This window comes from Branchiostoma belcheri, unplaced genomic scaffold, assembly GCF_001625305.1.
Source record: "Branchiostoma belcheri isolate BF01 breed outbred unplaced genomic scaffold, Haploidv18h27 scaffold20, whole genome shotgun sequence".
Classification (NCBI taxonomy): Eukaryota; Metazoa; Chordata; class Leptocardii; order Amphioxiformes; family Branchiostomatidae; genus Branchiostoma; species Branchiostoma belcheri.
Genome location: NW_017803491.1, coordinates 3,525,702 through 3,551,616, shown reverse-complemented (window position 1 = coordinate 3,551,616; position 25,915 = coordinate 3,525,702). Strand labels below are relative to the sequence as shown.

Sequence of the window (25,915 nt, the reverse complement as noted above, 5' to 3'; positions counted from 1 at the left end):
TTCTCGTTCTCTATTATACATGTATGTCGCCAAGCGAAGGGTATGTGAACTGCAGCAAGCACACAGCAGTTTTGTGGTATCAGAATCCAGGTGCAAATTTACTGAAAAAAACATCGTAATGCATGAAATCTACAACCTGTCGTATTTATCTACCATTCAGTACAGTTTACACCTCACTGTCGTGCACAGGAAAATATTTACAGCTTTTTCAAGTACTGTTCCGCACTACTTCATATCCGAACTACTATGGATACGGCAGTCGCTGACATGGATTTATACAAAACTCAAGCATTCAGCAGTACATATAGATGTATTTCCCATTTTGATCGGGGCAGGGCCGGTTTGTGCAAACAATAATAAAGACCCTGGCACGCACAAATTCAGAACCTTCCCGCAACCACCAACCAACCAAGGTTGACAGTAGGTTGGAAGTAGTTTGACCAGATTCAGGCCACGCTTACCTTTCGTTACGAATCGAATCAAATTTGAGCTTAACTTGTCATTGACTAAATTTAAAATTTGACTGCCAACAACGCACTCAAATTTCTATTTAAAGACTATTTGACACCAGAGCTGTAGATTTGCATGGGTCACTGTTATGGTTCTACTTGATATCCAGTCACATCGTACCCTTACATGATCCATTTGTATCACTTGTAATAATATATGTTTATTTTGCCCCCGCGGTGCCTTTGAGAACACCATTATTACCTTCGCGATACCCGTGCTTTGGTAAACAGTACTGTACGTCTCTCCGCATGTGACGGTCTGTTGTGGGTGCCCTCTGCTACATGTGTACATACACCAAGGGCAACTATGTCACAAAGTTTGTAAGAACTCGGCTAAAACTTATTAACAGGTGGAACTTGGTGGCCATGTACTTTCTCATGTTACTTTACTAACTACCAGACACTTGATACTTTCTGTGGTGGTTTGTAAAAGCTTGAGAACATGGCCGTCACGGGTTCAGCCGGAGGTTTGGAGGATCCTTTGCACCTAAACTGCTACTGCACAGTCGTGAAAGACCAGGTGAGACTAAGCGTTGTTTACACACATTATATTATAATTACTGTGTACAGATAGGCAAGAGCGTCAAAACTGTTGAAATCTAATAGCCAGCAGTGTAATAGGGTAAGTTAGCCTCAACATGTTGAATTATGCATATATTACGGGTACGTAAGTTCCTTTCTGATATTCGTACCCACTTGTTTATATGTAGGTATTATTTGTATTTAATTGACTGTTTGTAGGTACATGTATATCGATGTAGTAGACACGTGTATATAGTTGTAAATGTCACAATTGTACATACAAGCACTTGCATTTTTAAAGGGAACTCTATAGTAGAGCGGGTATTGTGGCCTTGAAGGTACCATTCTTTGAAAAGAATACAACGTAAACATTAGTAAAATCCACATGTAAGTCATGCTGTGAAACTTATATTTACAGTCACCGCTGCAAGTTAAGTCCCTTATCGAGTTGACCGCAGAGGAACTACAAACTACATCATCGAACAAAACGAGAATACCTTTGCGCTTCGTTGCTGTCATCGATGAAAGTGGCAGCATGGCGTCAGAGTAAGTCCTTCTTTGTTTTCATTAAAAATATTCCCTTTGCCGAAGAACATCCAGCGGGTAAAAAAAGGACATGGAATGACAGTACCTGCTGGTCAGGGAATTCATTTCAGCGCACTGTTTCATTGTTACATTTGTGTAAAATAACGGGCAAACCGCCTTTAGAAGAAACACACAATGTTTGTATAGTAAGTACAAGCTACGCAAGACCAGTCTTTAAGCATGGTGGACATAGATTGCTTTACTGCAATTTTGCTGAAGATGTTTAGGTGATATTTAGTAACCCTCTATTTGATATTTAGTAACATCGATTGTTGTGATATATATATCTATTCAAAGATGTAATTTCTGTAATTTCAATAACTTCTGTATTGACTTCTGTATTATTCTGGATTGCAACAAATCCTGCCAAGGTAAAATCCATGCTCACATAAATGCATGACTATCTCTGACACTATTCTAGGATTGGGAACGAAACCTTGATCTACAAGGTAAAAATATTCGCCCAAGTCCTGGTGCGGAAAATGCAGGCAGAGGACATGTTGGGGATTGTTGGATTTGACAGCGAAACCAGAGTGTTACTGCCCATCACAAAAATGGACAATGACGGAAAGGTTTGTTGTTTAGACGACTTGATAACAGAAACAGTTACATGATGAATGTTAAAGTATGAGAACAGATATACGAATGTCTACAGCTATACGTGTGTGCCAATTTTGGCGACGCCTCAGAGGTGAGCTTATGGTGCAGTATTGTGTGCAGTGTGCAGTCTGCAAGAGTTCTAGGAATTGTACAGGACTTTTTTTAATCCCTTTTATCACTTTTTAGAGGGGCAGTGCGTTATTGTGAAATAGCCCGCCGTAATTTCATGGATACCAGGTCTAGTTGTCGTTGATGTGGTTGTAGATAATGAGCGTCATTTTCTCGCAGAAAGCTGCCATGCAAAGTATACAATCACTGAGTGCAAAGACGTTGACGAACTTGAGCGAAGGCATCCTCACCGGAGTGAAGCTTTTTGGTGTTGCAGACGAGGGGTTAGTGCATTTTTTTTATTTCTAAACTCTTTTTCTACAAGTATAATGCACCATTCCTAAATACAACAACTAGCATTTGCTTCTAAAGTGTGCATGTGAGTATATTAGGTCGGCCCGACCCCTGTCAGAATATTGATGCCACAAATATGACTTCTGGAATATTTTACTGATAAATTTCTGTGATTTTGCACGCTGGCATGACAGGATATATGACCACTTGATCAAAATCAAGTTCAGGTACATGTAACGTTATATGTATTAGGTACAATATAGCCGTTCACCGTGCGGTCAAAGAAATAGTCATGTACACACATCCTAATTTTCCATTTTCACGGATTTTTAGGTTGGAATTCTTTTGTTTTGTCTTTGAAACAGTACACAGTACCGAAACGGGATGGTCGTGTTCACGGATGGCATGGCTAACGAGGGTATAACGGATGCAGACGGCATCGTTTCTGCCTTTAACTCCACCATACAGCAGACATTAGGCAGCAACTTCTGTCTGCCCATCTCCACACTCACCATCGGCGACTACAAACCCGACCTTCTCCTGGAAATAAGTCAAAGGTTAGGCAGCGACGCGTTCTACTGGATCAACGACATGGACACATTTGAAACGGACATGATGATCCCGTTCTTCCTCCGCGAGACCAGCCTCGTTTCAGACGTCCACGTGACCTTGCAGCCTCTCAGTGGCGTGACCTTCGATCTCACCAAGATGGCGTCTGATCGAATGGTACTCTCGACTCAGCAGTCGGATTCATCACCGGTAGAGTACTACATACACGACATTTCTGCCGATATGGCTAAACATTTGCCGTGTTACATCACCATGCACGCCCGGGAAAAGAAAATGAAGGACAAACCTATAATGGAGGTGCACGTCACATACAGGGACTACAACAACGCACCTCGGGAACTGCGCCTCATCATCACGTTCACCAACGTCACACTTGCAGAACTGAGAAAGAAATCCAAACAACAAACGACACCATCAGACAATAAGGTGATAGCGTACATGGACTCAAACGTCCCCATGGCGATTACAGAGATAACGAGAGCAGAGACTGCTATCGCAAAGATCGCCCAGGAAGAGTGGCGGACGATGGCAGTGCTGACAATCAAAAACGCTGCTGACTATTTTGGCAAAGACGAAGTCATCATGGCGCAGGATGCGATCCAGGAGACCACAAACGACATTGAGCAGAGGAAAACAGAGGTGAACACAGTTTTGTCGGGGCAGCCAGCGGTGGTGACGTGTGAGCGGGCGGACGCCATGATCGAGGCTCTGGACCACTGCCTGACGATCATCGATGCCGGGAGGCCGGACGGCTGGAATACCATGAAGACCATGGCGTCGTCATTAGCCAACGAATGCCCGACGACTGGAAAAATCTTCCCTGGAGAGGCAAGGCCGTTTGCCCCGCCAGCGATGGAAGCAGAATTGGAGAATTACCGAAAGGTATTTAATATATATTGTTTTCTAAAGTTTACCGTTACAAGATTGAGGGATGCTTAAAATTTCATAGTCTTATTTGTTATTCAAAACCTTTGCAACTTATGTTTTGTGCGATACTGATACTAGGCATTCCGATAGCTTCCTCTTAAAAAAATTGAGCTATTCCATAACACTCAGTCGTACATAAATTATTGAATTCAGAAAACTATTGACTGTTATGACAGACTTACTGCAGACACTTTCATTGTCATTTGTCAGATCGTTGATCAACAGAAGCAACAGCAGAAGCAGAAACCTCCTCCAAAGCCGAAGTGAGTAAAACATGTAGTAGATGATGCACTCAATGACACATTTATGCTATGTGCAAAACGTTCAAAGTTAGTGTGAGATGTTAACTTTATTATCTTGCAATTTGACATCTATCTCTTAAACATAATTGGACGGTTGTTAACAGTCCTAGTATAAACTTCAAGGAAAAAGCCTTTTATTATCTTTGAATGATAATAGATCATTAATGTTTTAATGATTTGCCTAGGACGTTTAAGGACAGACACGTCGCCGTGTCCGAGAAATTGAGCAAGTCGTCCCAGGAGAAGATCAAGGAACTCATCATTGAGCACGGCGGAAATCCAGGTATGACATTTCGGGTTGTCTCTACCAGACTAACTACGCTGGCTCTATATAGGAGAATATTTACCAGGGAGTTTGGCCGCCATAGTAGCCTGAGTGTCAGCCTTGTTAGCTTTCGTCGTTGGCGGGGAGCGGATCTTGGGGAGCGGACGGAAGCTAACAAGGCTGACACTCAGGCTACTGCCATAGGGGAAAGAAACAACCTCCCCTGGCCAACTTTACTCTCTTTTCTTGCCGAATTCTACGATCCGTATTCCCGTAGAAAGGCCTGGTGGAGGTTGTTTCGGGGCAAACAAGCAAAGAAAGCGGTCGTTGCTTCTGTGTGGTAAATCCTAGGAATCGTGCTGTTTAAGTGCCAATTTAGCAGCCCTGAAAGTGCATATACCATGCTAAAGGTTATGATTATGACATATTATGTTTTTAATTAAAACAGTTGGCACTTTTATTTCGTACTATGACTTATATATCCTTGTATATTGTTATCAATGTGTTAGTACGTAAATCAACACCCAAAAGTATACTCGTATCAACTAAAAAGTTACCCACATTTTGTTTCTTGGTAATTCGTAATTCTACATCTATCGTATATCTCTTTTAGTGCCTTTCGTGAAAAACAAAGCTGCATACAACATCCTGGTGTGCTCAAGGGCAGAATTCAATGATAAATCTGTCAAAGTCAGAGACGCCTTGGAAAATCAGGTATTACACATCATAAGTGTAAACTGAGCTTGCATGGATTTCATTATTTTTCTCTCCATCGATTCCAGTGTCTCATTCGATCATCATATATGTTCTATACACTTTTCTTTTTGTACTAAGTTCAGTAGTCGTTGCAATACGTTGTACCTTGTATAACAGTTGTCGTGCAATATAAGGTCCATCTTCTTATCATGGGCAAATATTGCTTTCGACGACATTGTGAAATAAGGATAATCTCCCTGTTCGTCTCATACACTTTGATCTCCGTCTACTCTTAGCTACAAAATTATGATTATTTAATGCATTATACTTTTAAGTATACGTTTAAAAGGATCTATATATCCATGTCTTTGATTTACGGCGTCATCTAACTTTATTACAAGTAATTGACGGCTTATTTGCTTCCCTTAGATTCCCATCGTGTCTGAAGAGTACATCCACGAATCAGTCAAACAAGAAAAGATGTTGGACTTTCGAGACTACAGATTGATCTAGACGCCATTCATTTTAACTTTAACAAGTTCTACTACTAGTAATATACGTTTTAAGTTATAGTCACAGACCAGGTCCAGGGGGTATGTAGTCATTTCGTACTGGTATCTTCTGGTGAATCGTTAGCGAATTTTCATTTGACTAGACCAATGCTCGCAGTGCAGGAGACACAAAGAGCCCATTAATGTTGTCAAAATAATTATTATAGCTGAAAAATTCATGGATATAACTATTTAATTTTATATTGATAATGAATGATAAAATTTCATTCAGAGATCATTTCAGTATTTGTCAGTTTGTTATTGTTTGTGTGGAGTATTTGGAGAGGACGCTATGATAGAGGGTTACAATTAGGTCAACTTTTACAAGACACTTTGATAACTCTGTATTCAAATTTAAAAGTTCCTGACTTGTATCTGTCTTTTGATTTTGTACAGTAACTTGTGGAACCTTGGAAATTTCCAACATAAGTCAGAAGTGGAATCTGTAAAGACTACATTTTCCCTTGAGAAGAAAATAAATCGGGTATCAAAATGGCAAATAACCTCAGGCATCAAATATACTGATTTCTTCTTGTTACAGCAAGCCTTCGCACAATATGCAATGCACATACATGAAGTCTGACTTAGAGAATTCCCCATCCCAGTTCGTATCTGTTGTTAAAAACTTCAAATTGCTAACAATAGTAAATAGTGTACTCTCTTTAAAGCATTGTCACGTTGTCACACGAAGAAGCTCACGGCAGAGATACAAGACAAAACATGTGTAACATGTGTCTTTAATTTATAGCGTGCTCGTCCGCCAGTGTCGGGCCTTTATCTCAAGCATGGAATGTCTTTGTGGCCCTAGGCCCCCTTTTGTGTTGTGTCGCCGTCAATCAAAGACGACGCCGTAACCTAGCGACGCGGTGGACCATGTTTCTGTAGCAAGTGTCCTTTTACTAAACCCGATCCCGGTATATTTAAGCTCCTTTCAAGCATGACTCGCCGTGGATAGAGACCGTTTGTGGGGTCATTAGAATTCACTGGAACGGTAGCAGACGGGATCGCACCCTGACAGGGTTACCCAGGTAGCTGTCTTCGACACTCGGTCAACACTTATATATATATCGACGTAAAAAAAGAGGTAAGCATACATTGTGTTGTGTTCTCAAAAGGAATAGTAGCCTTGGGTTTATGTGGCAATCTAAAAAGATTTAACTACTTCGTGGTCACTGAAGTAACATGGTGATAGACTGTAAAAATAACACGTGTGAATATAGAGAGTTTTACCGAGATACACCTGTACGCACATGTACTTCGTACAGGTGTATGAGTGTGTTTCAAATGTGACATTTAAGTAGAGAGCTGGACGCCACAAAATAGATGCACGTGCTCTGTTCCCCCCTCCTAGTGGTAATGTGGAAAATTACAACAAAACGTGGTTACTAGGAGGACACACAGGCGAGTGTAGTGTTTTGTATGACTGTGTTGTACTCCCGTTATGCTTGAGTAAATAGTAGAACAACAAACACCAGTACTCGCCGATGTTATTCGGAACCGCGATGTGTGCCCGCGGCAAATTTGACACGGGAACAAGTAGTTTGGATCTTTGGCCGCACCGGCCTAATTTTATGGTACGAACTCTGGAGGTAACTCTGTCGAAGCACCACGACTCAAGAACTCAATTCAAATGTACAGTGCCGATTCATAAATTTCCCCAAAAGCCAGCATATGCCGGCTTGTCGTATACGTCGCTATGTATTGCCGTAAAATGACAATACCAGCTTTGTACGTATTCCCGTGGTTTAGTAGCATTTCTATATATTTTTGGCCGGAACTTTTTTTATTCGCCCGTGCGCCCGAGCTTGGGGTTCTTCAGAGGATGTCATCCATGAAATTAAGGCGGTGTGGCCTTACCGTGTTAAAACGTGTTGCTATGCCACTTAGAGATTACTAGTATCACGTGATGTTTCCTCGGTATCCGTGGTGGTAGCACATTCGTACACAGCTATGAATTTATTTCAATTCTTATGTATTTCATTTTTAACCTTGGACGGACGGATAAAAGTACTTTCAACACACTTTTAAGTGTACAAATGATAAATTGTTTTGCCTTTACTTACTTAAAAAAATCTTCACACAGCTTGTATTTTGCATCACAGTTGGTGGAACGAAATTTCCAAGATGGCGGACACGACAAACGAGAAGGAACCTCTTCAGCTGACTTACTACTGCTTTCAGGCGACTAAAAAGGTTTGGCAAAGTAATCTGTTTGGATTAGGTTAAATGACATAGACATCACGCTATACCCATTTTGATGTTTACACTGCTTGTAAGTGCAGACCATCAGCGGCTGTATACATGATACTTGTTCTTTTTATCAGTCTCCTCCACAAATGAAGGTTCTGCTGGAGCTGAGCGCAGACGAAAAACGTCTGGAGGCGTCAGGTCATCAGAGGACACCTTTACGTTTCGTTGCGGTGATCGATGAAAGCTACAGCATGGACGAAAGGTGATACAAAGCTTTCCCTCCCACCCCACCCTAAAAGCACGACGATCCTTGCGTTATGCGCTGTTTGAATGACAATGGGGACTGAATACGAAAATGATTTTGAGTGAGATAGAAAATTGTTGTAGTAGTTATCTAGTAGTATGTATCAGAATGCACCAGCATCATAGGACAATGCGAACCCGTCCAGTTATGTAGGAGGATGGTGTTGCTGGATGAAAGTCTCATATGACATGGATACATGGATATTTTTTCTAGTGAATATTGAAAGGCTTTAGAACTCCATTCTTTCATACCAATACAATAGTGTAACAGAGAGAAGAGAAGAGACAATACACCCAGTGACAATGACATCACAAATGGTTACACTGTACACGTCAAAACGAACTTGAGTTTCTTTCGATTCTATGGCAGGATTGGGCTGGACAAACTGACTTTGATCCAGCGGATGCAGATCTTTGCTGAGCTGATGGTGAAGGACTTCAAGGACGAGGACAACATGGGGATTGTGACCTTCGCTGATGACGCCAAGGTCGTCCTGCCCATGACAAAGATGGACTCCCGCGGACGGGTGAGATATCATGTTACTAAGGCCATGTTGATTTGATTATATGGATGACATCTGCGCGCGCAAGAATTTTCGGCCGTTTCAACCATACTGTGAATCGTACAAAACAGTTTCAAAATGAGAAAATATATACCGCAAGTTGCAAAAAAAAAGATTTGAAAACGATACCAATGTCGTAGAATGCCAAAATCAAACGAAAAAGACAACAATGTATAAAGAAATGAAATTGAAGAATAAATTATTCGCCATACCATATTCTGTGTCATTTGTTAAACCTTCATGACCATGTAGATTTCACAATGAAAGCCATTTTTTATTCGCACGCTCGTGTCAGTTTTGGGGTTCCCAGAGGATGTCATCCATATAATCAAATCAACACGGCCTAAACCAAGGACAAAACCTTCATGACGCCATACGACATCGCACGACAAGACGACATTTATCTAATTTTCTTTGTTGATTGTGAAGCAAGTTGAGAGCAATACATAATCGCATGGTACGCACATGTAATATAAATAATTAATCACTTGGGAACCGTGAAAAGGAGAATATATAACTCTGTGTGTTGATCTTTGAAACATTTTTGAGGAACCGAATTTTTTTCTGTGTACTACTTTATTAATCTAACTACGGTGTAATATAATTTTTCACAATCACATGTGAGTTAGGTAAGAAAATATTTGGAAACTTGAAGTGATACAGCTATAAATTCCATAGAAAACATTTTTAAAAACTGTGAAATGAATAAACATCCTAAACAGGCATTTTTTTATCTAGGAATCTGCACTGGAAAAGATCAAAAACATCGAGACACGTGGGCAGACAAACCTGAGTGATGGAATCCTGACAGCCATCAGTATGTTCAAAGGAAGCAGTGGGTAAGATTGCTAATACTTCTCTTATATATGTAACTAAAAGGTAGCTACATCTGGGTAAAGATAAGAGATTAGCATTGGTGAAACATACACTATACACAGATATCCTGCAATAAATCTGTAAATAAGTATAACTATTGTCGAATAGCTGCTATAATATTGTCTCTATATTTACCTTCGCCAAGAAGGTTATTTTTTCAGAGGCGTTCGTGTATGTGTGTGTGTGTGTGTCTGTAAACACGATAACTTGAGAAGGCCTTGATGGATTGTCTTGATACTTGATAGGTGGGTAGGTCTTGATGAGACCTCAAAATGATTAGATATTGGACCCCCTAGCGGCTTGTTATGGTACTGCAGCTGAACTTCCGGTTTTGATATCTCATGATCTAGACATGCTATGGTGATGAAATTTGGATGGTAGGTAGCTCTTGTGCTGGGGAAGAAGTGACGTGAGTTTGGTCCCCCTAGCGGCTTGCTCTGAAACTGCAGGGATATATTCTTGAAAATATTGAAAAGGGGATAACTCAAGAACCGGTTGACGGATCGTCGTGATTTTTGGTATGTAGGTAGCTTACGTGATGCTTAATATAATTATGTGACAATTATGCAAATATGGATGTAATTTGCATAATTTATGGAGAAATTCTATAAATCAGCTGCATTCCATGATAAGACAATTGAAGCTTGTGACATTGGTAATTGACAACGAGAGAAACACAGGCAGATATTGATTATGTTAATGATAAATTAATTTGCATAATTAATGAGAAATTTTATAATTATGTAATGATAACTGCCTGGAATTTCATACTTGAGGTATTTGAAAGTTAAGTTGAGGGTGAACATCATTAAACATACTTTACTCAAATCAGGACCTCATTTGCATAATTTATAAGGAAATGCTAGAATGCATTGTTTGTTAATATAAGACTGTCTTTTGGTTGAGATTATGACAAAATGATATAATTCATGAAAATTAGGTTCCTATTTGTTAAATCAGGGGGAATAATCTAATGTATGATTTGTCAGTCATAAAGATTAACATTTGGCGAAGGTATGAGATCGGGGAACTCTAATTATATTGTACTATAATACTATTACTATATTACTACCGTTCTAATATCAAACTGATTGTGGATTACATTTTTTTTTCTTTTCACTCTTGATATTCTATGAAATTTTTGAGCGACTGTCTGTCTGTCTGTCTTGACAGGTCTCATTTCCACAACGGCATCATCCTGTTCACAGACGGGCAGGCTAACCAAGGGATCACTGACGCCGAGGAACTAGTACGGGAGTACAACAGTAAAATGGCCGGTCTTGGGGAGGGCGTCTGCCTCCCAATCACCTCATTCACCATCGGCGACTACCGTCCCAAGCTGCTTTGCGAGGTGGCCCAGACGATGGGCAGTGACGCGTTTTTCTGGCTTAGTGACGACACGGATTTTGAGGTGGACATGATGATTCCCATCTTCCTCCGCGAGACCTGCCTCGTTTCCAACATCCGCATCGCACTGCGCACGCTCAACGGAGTGACCTTTGACACGCTGAAAATGTTCAGTCCTTTCATGGTGTCGTGTGTAGAGAGTAACGACAAAACCGTTAAGTATTTTCTACACGACATATCTGCGGACATGTTGAAGCACATCCCTTGCTCTTTGCTTCTTCCAAAGGACTACAAGAAGTCATTGAAGAACAAAGACGTCATGGAAGTGCATATTGAGTACCTTGACTTAGAAAATGTCGAGAGAGAGATTTTGACTAAGATTCCATTCAAGTCAACATCGATGGCAGAAATCTTGAAAAACGACAATCATGAAAACACAGGAAGGAACGGTGCTCTATCCGCAAAAGAAAACAATGGCAGAAGGCACAACAGCGGCGCACGTACACCCGCACACATAAGGATGGACAGAAGAACAAGACGTCTACGCGTACCGACGGAGGCAGAAATGTACGTTGTAGCCTACTCAGATTCTAACCACCAGTCTGACGTGAACGTCGTTCAGAGAGCTCAACAGGCAGTTGTAAAAATCGCGCAAGAAGATTGCAGGATGGTAACCGTGGGCACCATCAACAGGGCAGCAGAGTTCGTAGACTATCGTGACTACTCGTACTCGCTGCGTTTGGTAAACGGCGGGATCGACGAGATCAAGCGCATCAAGAGCGAAGTTCGAACGATAACAGACGAAGATTCCCGAACGGTCGTCGGCAACTTCGCGGCGACGATGATTGACAGCCTCGGCTATTGCGTCACGCTACTCGAAGACCCACAGGAGAGTCACTGGGCCAGGATGAAGGCCATGGAGTCATCCCTAGCGAACGAGTCGCCAACTGCAGGCGGAGTGTTTGGCGGGCACAACAGACCGTACCTTCCACCAAGAGTCGAGAGAAGCATACAGAAGTACAGAGCTGTAAGGAAATATATCTATTATCCCATAATGGAGCTGGGGAGTAATAGATAATGAGAAGATAAGGGAACAGGTTAAAAGGATATCTTGTATAATGATAACCACCAAGAAATGACACGAACTTTGATATCATACAACACATAACGACTTAATCTATCAAAGACCATGCTAACTGTACATGAGTAATCGATTTTCATTTTTTTTCTGTACAGATTGTGAATCTACGGAAGGGCCCAAAGTCTCCCAAAACCGTGAAGAAGATGTGCGTGGAGGCAAAAAGGAACACAAAGGCCGTCCTTACAACAAGGTGCGATTTGATAAATTAATCAATATAATTATCCCTAATAAAAATTCATATTGTAACGCAAGTGCAGAAAAAAACATTATTAAGAAAGCCAATGACAACGAGAAGTTTAAATTTTCTTATCACTGTGTTAATTCCTTAATTCTGTTTTGTTTATAGAATTTTCAAGAACAGAAAGTTTACCCTTTCTGATAAGCTGATTGCGGATGGCAACAAAATGGGATCTCAGGAAACTATCAAGGAGTTAATCATCAAACATGGCGGCACGCCAGGTAAGTACGCATGCGCATCATTTTTGGTTTTACGTTAGCATAATTTTTTTTATTATTTCAGTGGCAATGCCATATCATCATATTGCCATCTTCACCCTTTTGAATACCAAAGTTCTGTATGATTACAAGAACCAGTTGTTCAACAGAAGCCGACGTTTTGATGGCCGTCTGTCTTTTTCATGAGGACAATTATGACCGGTTCATTGTGCACTAAAGCTATGTGACACTGATAACAATGCAGTCTCAAACGTAAAGTAATTGTGGCATACCTAGATATTGTTACAACATAGTGAGATATGCGGTTCCAAATGTAACTCTTTTGGTGAGTTCATTTCAATTGATGACAATGCTGAACAACGACCATTTTGAATCCCCACAGTTCCGTTCATGTTTGAATCCGTTCTGCTCTGCACCAAAAAGGAATATGAGAAGAACACAGCCAAGGTCAGGGACGCAAAGGCAAACAAGGTAAAAATGATGATACAGATTTCTAATTGGTTATAATTGTTCCAGAGCTGGTAGTTATCACAATCGTTGTGTTTCCAGCCAGAACACAAAAAATAAAGCTTTTTAAATTGTTACAAAAAATTATCATATTGACAATATCATACAAGTTGACCCAACTTATTAGTCCATGACTGATATTAAATGAAAAATCACCTCACCTAAAAAATAAGCATCTATATAAAGTGCATGTGTTTGGTAGAAATATGGTAATATCTTGTACATGTAAATGTAAACTTTGTATATGTGACAAAATAACGGTAGATGGACAAAGTAACAGCAAGAATACAAATATAATCTTTTTTCCAGATTCCGATACTGTTTGAAGAGTTCATCTATGACTCGATCAGGGCCAAGAAAATGATGGACATAGATGGTTACAGATACGCCTGACGACTGTTAGATGAACTGCAACTTGCAAATGGCAAAACGACCAAACGCCGTTAATACATACGCTTTTGGCTCAAGGCTGATGCTCTGTGTACTTTTGAAAAGCTACCTATACGCAACTTAAGCTTTGCCAGTCCTGTACAGCAGACAAAAACAAAGTTGAAAATACAAAAATAGTCTATTGCTGTAATTTCATATACTTCAAGTTGAATCCAAATGTCCTTCGCAGAGTTCAAGCAATTGAAGTGAAGCAATTACAAGTGAGTATCTTGATCCACCTCATTTATCGGTGACTGAAAATAAAGGAAGAAAACATGGAATTACCAGCAACGTGAATTGCTGCCACAAAAAGGTTTCCAGTGCATCATATGACGACCACACTTGTACTGATAACTTTGGAGATCTCACTTATGTAACCTTACCACAACCATGACTGACAAAAACTTACCAGAAAAGTGGAATAACAATAATTTGGAAACAAAGTGTTACTTTGTAGTTTTTGTGTCAATATTCCTAGTTATGATTGAGTACATTTTATAGGCTAAGGCTCTTGCTTGTTTTAAAGAGATTTTCCCATATATCATTCTCTTGTCACATTTTTAAGCATGAGTGGACCAAATGACTGAACCATGATTAGTGTTGTCAAAATGGCGGCTCTTACCTGTACACCGGAAGTACGTAACATCCTCTTGCGCGCTGCACCCTGGGCCTCACGTGTCTTCAGGGACACGCCAAAGATGTCCTCGTGGTAGCGGTTGTTATCCTGTGGGCATACAATAAAGTGGCAAAGACTCTGATGTACATGTGTACGTTGTTTGTGTGTGTTATCTTATATGTTGTCTCTAGCTGAATTATATTTTTATGCAAGGTGTGTAAGATCTTAATATTCTAAAAAAAGACTTTAAAAACAGTTTCAAAACCAGGGGTTTTTCAGATATAGAAAATATAAAATAGGTTAATACCTAATTTTTCATCACTGATTTAGGTTTGTTGAATTGTACAACCAGGTGTGAGCTATATATAACGGGTTACCATGGAACGTATTGTTCTATACATCTGTACCTTCATGTTATTGATGAAGTCCTCTGCCCTGGCGGCAGACATCCCGCCATGCTTCACCAGGATTCGCTGAACTGTCTCGCAGACGTCAGTGGCCATGGTGACGTCACCACACACGTAGACATGTCCGCCCTCCCTCAGGACCAGGTCCAGCACCTTCCTGGGGATCCGCTCGCGAAGGATGTCTTGGACGTACGTCTTGTAGAAAAATAGTGAACAGTGATAGTGAATTAGTGAACACAAATTTACTCAAAGTACAATTGGAAAATTCCTATCCGTCTTTTCGATAGATATGCTGATGTGGACCGCTTTTTTGGTAGTTCAGGCTTTGAGTATGAAGTAGTTGCAGCGACAAATGTGGTGCCAATTTCTACCTAGGCTGACAACACAACAAGTTGATGAGGGCCAAGTCTTGATTTGCGAGTTAACATAGTATTACCCTAGTTGTCCCAGGTTCCCTGGACAGAGCCGTGTAGATGTCTGTCAGGGCTCCGTCTCTCCTAGCCTGGGCCGTCTCCTCCTTGTAGATGTGGTCCACCATGGACTGTCTACAGCCGAACACCAGGGTCATGTCACCTGGAGGACGTCTGGACGTGGTACCTGTAAACATAGGTGTAACAGCTGTTAACCACGGATTACTTAAGGGTTTTACATGAGTATGATGTTTCCCTATTGTGGTGTTCTTTAATATGTTGCTGAGAAGTAAACCAAACCGTTTGATATTCAGATAATCACAGGACACATGGCACAAATGTCGTCTCCACCCCCTTACCAGCCTTGATGTCCACCTGTCTCTGCTGCCAGAAGCTCCTGAGAGGGGCGATGCCTGTCCCGGGACCTACCATCAGGACAGGGAGGGAGGGGTCCGCAGGAAGGTGGAAATTCTTGGCCCTGAAAAAGTGTGGAAAGAATCGTATATGATGAATGATAAATATCTGTTGTTGTGCAATTAATGATAAAATATTCCATAGATTTTTCTCTCTCAAACTTTATTAAATAAAAACGCTTCAGGCTCGTACATGAATGATAGAGATATCTTACGTTCTAATGAAGCAAGGCACGGACTCTTTGGTTTTGACGGTGTTGAGCCAGTTAGAACACACACCGTTGTGCTCCGGACCCTTACCACCTGAAAAACATATTTGGTAAGTCATATTTAGATATTAGACTATGTGACAGAGCAATTGTCATGAAGCCTTTGCTATACAACATTAGTGAATGAGGCTGAAGACCTTTGCAGTAGTGTGGATCTGGCCCGGGTACATGTGTGGGGAGGAGCTGATGGTTAGTGTATCATATCTAGACTCACCACGCGTCCTGTACTTGACCACGGCTACAGTAGCGTGGATCTGGCCCGGGTACATGTGTGGGGAGGAGCTGATGGTTAGTGTATCATATCTAGACTCACCACGCGTCCTGTACTTGACCACGGCTACAGTAGCGTGGATCTGGCCCGGGTACATGTGTGGGGAGGAGCTGATGGTAAGTGTATCATATCTAGACTCACCACGCGTCCTGTACTTGACCACGGCTACAGTAGCGTGGATCTGACCCGGGTACATGTGTGGAGAGGAGCTGATGGAGTAGGGTTAGTGTATCATATCTAGACTCACCACGCGTCCTGTACTTGACCACGGCTACAGTAGCGTGGATCTGGCCCGGGTACATGTGTGGGGAGGAGCTGATGGTTAGTGTATCATATCTAGACTCACCACGCGTCCTGTACTTGACCACGGCTACAGTAGCGTGGATCTGGCCCGGGTACATGTGTGGGGAGAAGCTGATGGTTAGTGTATCATATCTAGACTCACCACGCGTCCTGTACTTGACCACGGCTACAGTAGCGTGGATCTGGCCCGGGTACATGTGTGGGGAGGAGCTAATGGAGTAGTAGCGCTGCTGCAGGACCGGCAGCTGACTGAGCAGCAGGGCGGGTGGAACCTGTAGGGACGGGTAGTCATGCAGCAGCTCGGGCAGAGTCGGGGCCACCTCAAACTTCCAGTCCTCGTACCTGAGACCTCCCTGGAGCGGCAAAATCAGACACTGATGATGACTTATCATTTTTACTATTTCTGTCAGAAAGTTTGTCCCTTGTACTCCTGAATTATCATGGAAAATTTGAGACCCTGCAAACTTGAAAAATGATATATACGAAATACCATCAGGCAAGCAAAGAACTATCGATCGTGAACCTTGCCCAAAGCCTGGAGTTCCGCTCTCTCCCTGTTTGACGTCGCGTGCATCGCCAGGTACAGGAGCAACTGGGGTGATGGCGGGGTGGTGACGTCAAGGTAACGTGATAGTGCCGTGCGCAAAGAACATGGCGGCAGCCGGTCCTGGGGCGTCCATGTCTTGACCAAACCTTCCGAACAAAGAAATCGTGTCAGCATTTCTTTCCGACGTAAATGACGGCCAAAATATGAAACATGACTGATGTACACATTACTTACCTGCTGGGGACTTTTTCTCCTGTAGTGCTTCTATCTGAATGACGGCGTCGGGGTTTGTTCCCTTCTCCAGTCTGTCCAGAATCGCCTGCACAAGTCTGTCCTCATTGGCTGGAAAGATGGCCACGTGATCCCCGGGAACATACTTCAGCTCGTGAGCTCCGTGTGTCTCCAGCTGCACCAGGCAGGTCTGTCGGCTGGGAGGGGGGCACATTTACACATATTTCTGTAGAATTTTCGCAGCGCAAAATATACCCCTTGAAAAGTTATGGCATTTGTTGAATGGTAACCTTTATCAGACTTCATCTTTCTGTTCCCTACCTGGACTCCGGAGCTTGTAGCTGAGTTCTGGAAATGACTGTACTGGACACAACTGTCCTGCGATGCAGTTTGGACAGACCTGGTAATGATCCAGGGACATGGCAAGTTAGAATACAGCCCGTGCAGTTTTACCTATGTATAATATAATAATTCATAAAGACTTCAACTAGATATGACTGACTAAGTAAGGACAATGTGAAAAACGCAAACGGAAGTGATGAAACAAATCCATCTCACCCTCCAGGATGTCTGTCTCCGGCAGTCCCTTGGTCTGTACGATACGGAACTTCCCAGGCGCCCAGCTGAAGTCACTGCCGAGAAGGGACGCGTTCGCCTCCTCCATGTTGACGTCATGGCCGACGTCGTACCTCTCACATGCAGACTGTTTCAGAGAGGGGCTGTTTCATTACTTAGTAACTAGTCAGACATGTTCTACCAAACCTGCCATACTTGTACATAACGTTACTGTATACCAAATGCGTGATCCCGTGTGCTTTTGTACAACGGTGTTGAGTAGACCTACAGTCACCTACTACTCTGGACCACTCCCGCAAACTATCTAACGTCCAATATCTTATAAAATATGTACCTTAAAGGCGCCCTTGACCCAGGCCCGGAAGGACTCCTCCTGTCCACACAGTTCGTCTCCTTCCCCCACAGGATGGATCCGTTCTGCTCCCAGCTCCTCAAACAGCGTGTCGATGGCGTGGCCGAAGGCGCAGTAGTTTTCGGGGTACGCACTGGATCCCAGTGCAAATACTGTGTATCTACGAAAAAAAGGGAGCAGATCTAGAAATGATTATAGATTTGGTGACATTTACCTCGTCTTCACGTCCTCCCAAAATCCGATCAACTGTTCTCCGGGCAAAGGATAACTCCAACTAAAACCATCAAAGTGAAACGTCAATACATTCAAAATCAAATTACACAATCACCACGTATCACTGTAGATGCTCAAGACAATAGGTAAGGTACTGGAAATTTTCAGGGCCAACAGCTGCAGGTTACAATCACATGCCTACCGGACTTTGCCGAGCGCCCCGCCGTCCCGCAGCTGCCGCAGCAGTTTCTGCTGACGCCGGTAGGAGGCCTTGGAGATACTGCTTACCCTCCGTACACTGCCGCTGGAGTAAGTAAGGACCGTGTATTCATGCAGCTCGGTATAAGTATGTATATGTTCTCGACCAAGCATTATCTTTCGTAATACAAGTAAACAATTTTCACATGTTAATTGTTACTGAAGATTATATATTTTATAACTTACGGCTTCCTTTTGCCGGGAGGGTGCCTCATGTGGAGCAAAGCTTGGCTAAAAGCCTGTCAATAACGTAACAGACATCATAACTCATTAGGAATGGAAGAAGCTAAAAAGAAGTAGCCCAATTGAGAAATGTTGAGACAAACCCTGACTACTAAAGGTAAGATATTATCTATTTCTGGGGCAGGGACATGGTTTGGATAGATTGCCCAAAGTTATCAGGAAAAAAACTAAGTTTAATTTTAATGGTGTAGCATGAATTCAGCAAGTTCTTGAAGATAACATGTTTCAGTTGTCCTGACCTCTCCGTTGTCCGGTGGATCTCCGTTCCCAAACGTACTGGTGACGACGATGACCAGATCCTCCTTCTCCAGGTTGGTTATGTCGTACTCGTCCATACACATCATCTGTAGGAAGAACGGCGGGATGTTTTCAGTCATTTCAGTGCAGATAAACTCTGTGCACTGCTGAGTACCTGACAAACAAGTCATACGTGCTAAAACCATCTGTCAATAACTTCTAACACTGAAACTTTACCTACCTTTGCGTCAAAAGCGTGTTTGAAGATCCCGAGTGTAGACGTCGCGAAGGATTCCGACTTGCCGGTCTCTGTGGCGTACAGGATGGTGGTCTTCACCCGCTTGTGGAGAGCCTTCTTCATCAGCACGGCAGCAAACTTTACCGCCCTGATGGAACAACGGCAACGGGAACACGGTGTTTAACATGGCTGTATGATGCTGTATAGTACTTCTGAATTATAATAACATCTTCTTTTCAGAAATATCTGTTTTGTAAATAAAGATTTAGATTTGTGGACAAAACTGACAACCACCATGCTCAGCTGACAACCATGCTAATCAGCTTATCCAAATGAGAGGATAATACAACTTACGAAGTTTCCTTAAGTGCATAACAGTAAGTAAAACTCACAGAGCCACTTCCTTCAGACGGTACTTCCTTCTGGGGTTTTCATCGTAGGCGTACTTTAGAAGGGCTGGGTGTTTCGGTGTCTTTTTCCAAAGGTGTACCAACCAAGCGTCTTTCTATGGTTTATGAATACAATAAGCAAAAACAAACAAACAAGCAAACAAACACGATAGTGGAACAGTTAATTCAACTTTTCATTTCCCCACTTTGCTGACACGAGGCGCGATTCACTCAAAGTTAACTATAGCACTAACAGAACAAGAGTTCAGATGACAGATGTACAGTATTTACCAGGTATTCGAAAGACGGTCTCACATGGTAGTTCGCCATCTCTTGATGGAAAACTTCGGTGAGAGACGCTGACATGGGGGGCACGATCCACACCCAGTCTGAAGGGCAGCCTCCGCGCAGGCGCTGTTCGTTCTCCAGGTGTTTGATGAAGTTCTCTGAGGCCGTGTGGTGATCCAAAATTGTCACGTTGTTGCTCTATATGATGAAAAATCTTGATACGGGTAGTGTTATGATATTCTGCTGGACAAAAAAAGCCATCAACAGAGTTGCGAACATTACACATAGTTTGGACAGCTTGGACTTGTCGTCCTTACGAAATGTAGTAGTATTATATAAGATAATCTTAATAGTAGTATTATATAAGATATTCTTTTCTTCTTTACCACATGATGTTGATACTGCCACTAGAATTAGATTCATGCATTGACGTATGCACGCACGTACAATGGGTTGCAGTACCTGGAAGCTGTGCAAGATGGCGATGTTCACCTCCACCAGAACGGCGTCTTTCCAGAGGGAGGAGTTTCTTGCGATGTCCAGGCCCATCCTCTTCCCTACTTCCTATTGTCAGAAGAAATCAGATATATGTTTATCAAACATAACCTACACAGAAGACTTAAGCAGAAATTGTGAGTAGTAAAAATGACCAAAGGAAACATTTTGCTCTGTTTCTTCTTCCTCTTCTTCTCCAAATAAATAAGGCCAATGACCTGAACCAGACGTCTGTCACCATGGTAACTGGTGTTGGTTTACATCATGTTGCAATTTTATAGCAGAAGGAATTTAGACTCCTGTCTGACCATACATGATAATGTTTTTGAGTAAGAATTACCGGAGCAATCCATATGCGAAGGCAAAGATTATGCATTTGCTTTGAAATGTTACCTTTCTAGTTTCCTTCTATTATTTTGTGAATTTTGACTGTCAATATAACGACTGTAATGAATTCATACTTCGGTGATGTTGAGCCTGTTGACGTCACACAGGTCCCTCCCCACCTCCGTCCCCATGTACCAGCCGCTGAAGGGAGCCGCTGTAAACTCCAGACCGCCACAGTCAAACAACATGTTGGATACGGCAGGGAGACAGTACCACTTTATACCCAACTCCTCAAACCAGTCGTACCTATTGAGGAAAGGACGCTGTTAGTCAGAGAGACAGGGAGACAGTACCACTTAATACCCAACTCCTCAAACCAGTCGTACCTATGGGAGAAAGGACACTGTTAGTCAGAGAGACAGGGAGACGGTACCACTTAATAACCAACTCCTCAAACCAGTCGTACCTATGGCGGAAAGGACACTGTTAGTCAGAGAGACAGGGAGACAGTACCACTTAATACCCAACTCCTCAAACCAGTCGTACCTATGGCGGAAAGGACACTGTTAGTCAGAGAGACAGGGAGACAGTACCACTTAATACTATGGGGAAAGTTTATAGTCAGTGCATATACAACAGTGCAAGAAATTGCACGATTGCCCTAAAATGTAGACTGACTTGGGATGTGTGATGTTGACCTCCATGACGATGTCCTTGGGGATGTCGAACCACTCCGGGTCATCCCCGTTAGCAGACAGAACCAGCGGCAGTATGTCGAACCGTGTGCCCGCCCCCTTCCAGCCCAGGGCCTGGCAGACCTGGAATAGACAAGAAGTACGTAAACATACATGCCTTGATCTGGAATGCAAGCTGTACAGCAGACTTTTTTGACGTAAACACAACAATGAGAAGGACTTTGACAGCAGAAGGTTTAGGATATTAAAAGTTAGAACAGGAACATTTTCCGTTCCTGCCTGACCTCTGTGAAGTCGAGGTTGATGGGATCGCCGAGGATGGACCCGTCAGGCAGCTGGTAGGCGGCATATTTCATGAACTGTCCGTTCCACACCTTGTAGTCATGACGACCGTCCGTGCGTGGCGGGAAAACGGTAATGGCCGACCTGGGGTTGATGTGAATGAAACAGCCAATTTTGCAATATATGGCAACAGCATGATGTTAGTTGGTTTCTGTATATTGACCTCTAAGACCTTCCACAATAAGGGTCTCTTAATTTAGTGCCCAGCTCAACTGTGTTTAAGAGTACTCGAGCAATATTTTACAATTCCATATTTTTCAGTATAAAAGGCAATTGATGATAACTTCAGTCCGGGACCCCACACTGTTGATGGATGAGTTTCATGTACCTGATATTCCCACCATTGGTGGACCATTCGATGTGTCTGCAGATAGCTTCAAACATTTCCTGGGCTGTTGTGATGTCACGAGCGTCAAACACCTTCCAAAAATAGAGAAAAAAATGGTTACTCCCTGTTCAACACTTTCCATCAGATCAAAATATATTCTTCTTGATAATATCATTTTGTGGGTTCTTCTTCTCACCTGTAGTTTGGACCACTGGATACGTCCGATACACCTGGGTGAGTTCCTCCACGCCGTCCTGGCGCCATAGACCAGCTCTTCATACGTCAGGTGATACACACTCTTCTCCTCTACCTGTACCTGGACGTCCCTCCAACGTCTGTCACGGTCAGCAACGTCAGACCTGGTGTAGATAAGATGGTGACATATTAACGTTGGTAAATTAAACGTCAAACAAATCAACTATCAAAAAATAAATGAGCCAAACAATACAATCAATCATTATAAACAAGATTTTAACAACACAAACCTCTACTATATATTACTTATATGCAACTATATATTTCGTGAGATGACAATTAGGTATTGATGGATGGTTCCCAAATTTATGTTACTTCTTTGTTACTAATAAGAAACTGAACATTAAAAAAAAAAAACAACAACACAAACCTCTTCAGGGAGGCATAGTATTCGAAGATGAACTTCTTTGCCTGTTCGAGGACTTCTTCCTTCGGTCGGAAGTACCCGGGTGCTGTGTACGGTCGCGGTCGCATCAGCGGGCCGAGACATCTGCCGTCAGAGCACGGGTTCACCTAGATAAGATGAACAAGTTGCCAACTCTTATGCTGGCTCTTATTGTGACTTGATAGATGAATCCCTTGAATGGAGCAGTGAACATTTAGAGACTCTGGCACTAGTTAGCACATCTCATGCACAGAATAATCACGAATTTCTGATTATACAATTGTAGCTCTAGATCTATGAAGGCCAAAGACCTGGATTGTTTATTGTTTTCCGATTAATTATTTTCAGAGATGAGGCAATCATAAATGTCACGTTTTTCAGGTTGATTATTTTTCTTAAACCAATAAAAAAAGTTAAGCTCTTACGCTGATTCCTTTCATGTTCAGGGTGTCATGCATTGTCGTTCCGTTCAGCCAATTCGTCAGCCGCACCGGCCTGCTTGCCATGGTGGTTGCTGGTTCAGCCATTGTCGCGTCCTGCTCATGATCATTTACCGGGCATCCGTTCGCCACGGTACCGTTGGGGATGTTATTGATCACGTTGTCTTGTACCGCAACGGTCTTTTGTTGTAAGTAGAGGTCGGCTCGATTGTCAAGTTTTGGAATGGCTCGTGTGCTGAACGTGTTGCCTCTCATGCGCTGTATGAGGAGTGTGAGAGCGCCGATGGGCCCGCTCGGCCTGGTGACCCGCACGGTTTTGAGCTGACCGGTGCTCAGACGGACGGTTTCCAGGTAGGTGTGGAACCACTTCGGTCCGCGGAGGACAAGTTCCAGCGACTTGCCCGGCTCGATGTCTCTGATGACCTGGGTCGCCTCCTGGTACGACAGGCTCTCGATGTCCTGCCCGTTTACAGCGACGATGGTGTCCCCTGGCTGGACCATCCCGGTCTGGTCAGCAGGACCGCCTCGGATCACCTCCTCGATGACTACATGTACCTTACCATGTCCTGCCGCACGGCGCTTCAGAGACACCCCCAGACCATCAACTTGATCTTTCGTCACCAGCATGACGACGATGATGTTCTGTTGACCCTCCATGGTTTTACTATTGAAGTGTCTTTCAACTAGAGCACAAACATCAACACGCACATGGGTGGACATAAAGGCTTATCATTCCACTATAGTGACGGCGCCTGCAGTTGATTTATGTTCTTAACCTTGGAAGGCAAATTAAGACTAAATGACTAATATCCTGTTAGACGTACAAATTGCTTACTACCTAATACTTGTTCAGAAACGAACAAGAAATAGTTATGCCTTCAAGTACTAGAGTTATCAAACAAAGTTGGTGGTGGGATTCGTTGTCGCCACCAAGTACAGTAGGGATCAGTACACAACATAGAGTGAGGCTAGGTGGAGTGCAGCTAGGTATGCAACAATAAGATGTGACAGATAGTGCAGCGAAGCATAACCTGTTGCTGCTGATGCGCCGTGGATCTGTGAAGGTTGTTGTGTTACATGGAAGGGTGGCAAACGGATATACGGATATGGATATGTACATGGACCAACGCACAGACATCCTGTATGTTGGCACAGGCAAAAGGAAATCGCACGCGTTCGGGGCACACATCTGATCATGATGAACCTTGGATCCCGGGTCTACACTACCACTAACATTAACACGCCATTTCCTGCGTAATTCAGCGGAAAATATAAACACCACAGGAACAACAATGTTTACACGTTTCCACGAATGACATGGATAATTTTAACCAGAGCGTAGCAAAATATCCAAAAAGTGGGATATCTGTAAAGCAGGAAATACGCGTGGTACAGCGAGGAAACAATTGTTCTTGACGACTCATTGCAGAACATCGAAAAAAAACAGGAAGGTACTTACAGCAATGACATGGTTGGCAACCCACTACTACTGAGTGTGTTAGCTTACGCCCGAGGGCTGGTCACACAAGGTCCACGTCATCTCGGCTTTGTCGGTTCACATCATACGTTTGTATTTCAGTACTTGCTTTTGTTGTCTTTAATGTCAACGGAACAGCGGAAAGAAAGGAGGCACCTTGTGACATGTATATAGATTTGAACATGCCATGTCACCGTCTGTAGATTTGAACATGCCATGTCACCATATGATTATCGTTCATTTACGACTTAGGAGTCAGAGGTAATTGTGTGGAATGTGGAAGGACCTGTGAACTCGTGGGGCCATGTGGGGTAAACGGTAAAGGCTCAGGACCAAGAGGTACCGGGTTCGAATCCTACCCATGTCACCGATCTTATGCCCTTGGAAAAATTTTTACACGACTCTTCTCACTTCACTCAGGTGGAAATGGGTACCTAGCTTTGGTTAGGCACGTCCTTCTGATAGGACGTTAATTTGAGGTACCGTGTTTTGGGGAGAGCCACACCCACCGCACTTATCGAAAAGAGTAGCTTTCCTTAATTCCCGGTGTGAGTGGTTCAAACCTTAAGTCCGGTATTACACAGCTTAAGCTTGTACTTTTACTTGTACTTGTACTTGTACTTGTACAAAACTGGTGTGTTTTGCCTGAAGGCGGTTTACCGCTCATGCGAAGCAAGCAGACTCTGTATGGATCTATAGAAAACACTCAATAGTTTGTATATGTATGTAACAAAGACGACAGAGAACACTATTGTGACTACCATAAGGTAAAGTACCCCTGTTATACTGTAAGTTCGAGGTCGTTTTTAGCTTTCTGAAATAGGGTTCACCGAAAGGCCAAAGACGTAAGGTGTACTGATTTAAAAACATTAGAGTTCATTCCTTTGTCTCGCCTAAAATCGGCAGGGACACTTACACTGTTTAAAAAGATCTACAGTCAAGAATATATGAATACCGGACACTAATATTGAAAGGCCAACTTGTTACGTTACTTCTATATTATTTGATTTGATTTGATTAATCATATTTCGTTACATTGATTAGCTAACTCCACTTTTGGTTAATTATCTACTTTGGTTGATAAACCTTTTGACCTATCATTATGATTTGATAACTGAATGATTATGACTGCTTCTATGCTGCCTTGTTTCATTTTGGTTGTATAATGA

General features: G+C 42.6%; 1 protein-coding gene and 1 pseudogene across 1 annotated transcript; one reads left to right on the top strand and one right to left on the bottom strand.

Moving 5' to 3' along the window:
• The first annotated feature begins 899 nt into the window (after positions 1–899).
• Positions 900–14,420, top strand: LOC109469329. Its single transcript, XM_019767833.1, has 16 exons — positions 900–1,029; positions 1,450–1,577; positions 2,038–2,188; positions 2,505–2,608; positions 2,984–4,070; positions 4,326–4,378; positions 4,603–4,700; positions 5,296–5,396; positions 8,254–8,381; positions 8,793–8,949; positions 9,724–9,824; positions 11,035–12,235; positions 12,445–12,539; positions 12,696–12,808; positions 13,188–13,276; positions 13,622–14,420. The coding sequence occupies exons 1-16, from the start codon at positions 952–954 to the stop codon at positions 13,703–13,705; spliced, it is 3,768 nt and encodes a 1,255-aa protein (XP_019623392.1). The 5' UTR covers positions 900–951; the 3' UTR covers positions 13,706–14,420.
• On the bottom strand, positions 13,982–23,942 carry LOC109469106 (annotated as a pseudogene).
• Positions 23,943–25,915: the final 1,973 nt, after the last annotated feature.

Excerpts from the sequence above, each read along its gene's own strand:
- LOC109469329 (XM_019767833.1), top strand. The coding sequence starts at position 952 with ATGGCCGTCACGGGTTCAGCCGGAGGTTTGGAGGATCCTTTGCACCTA. Across the intron at positions 8,382-8,792 it reads AGCTACAGCATGGACGAAAG|GATTGGGCTGGACAAACTGA; the intron begins GTGATACAAAGC and ends ATTCTATGGCAG. Across the intron at positions 12,540-12,695 it reads AAGGCCGTCCTTACAACAAG|AATTTTCAAGAACAGAAAGT; the intron begins GTGCGATTTGAT and ends TTTTGTTTATAG.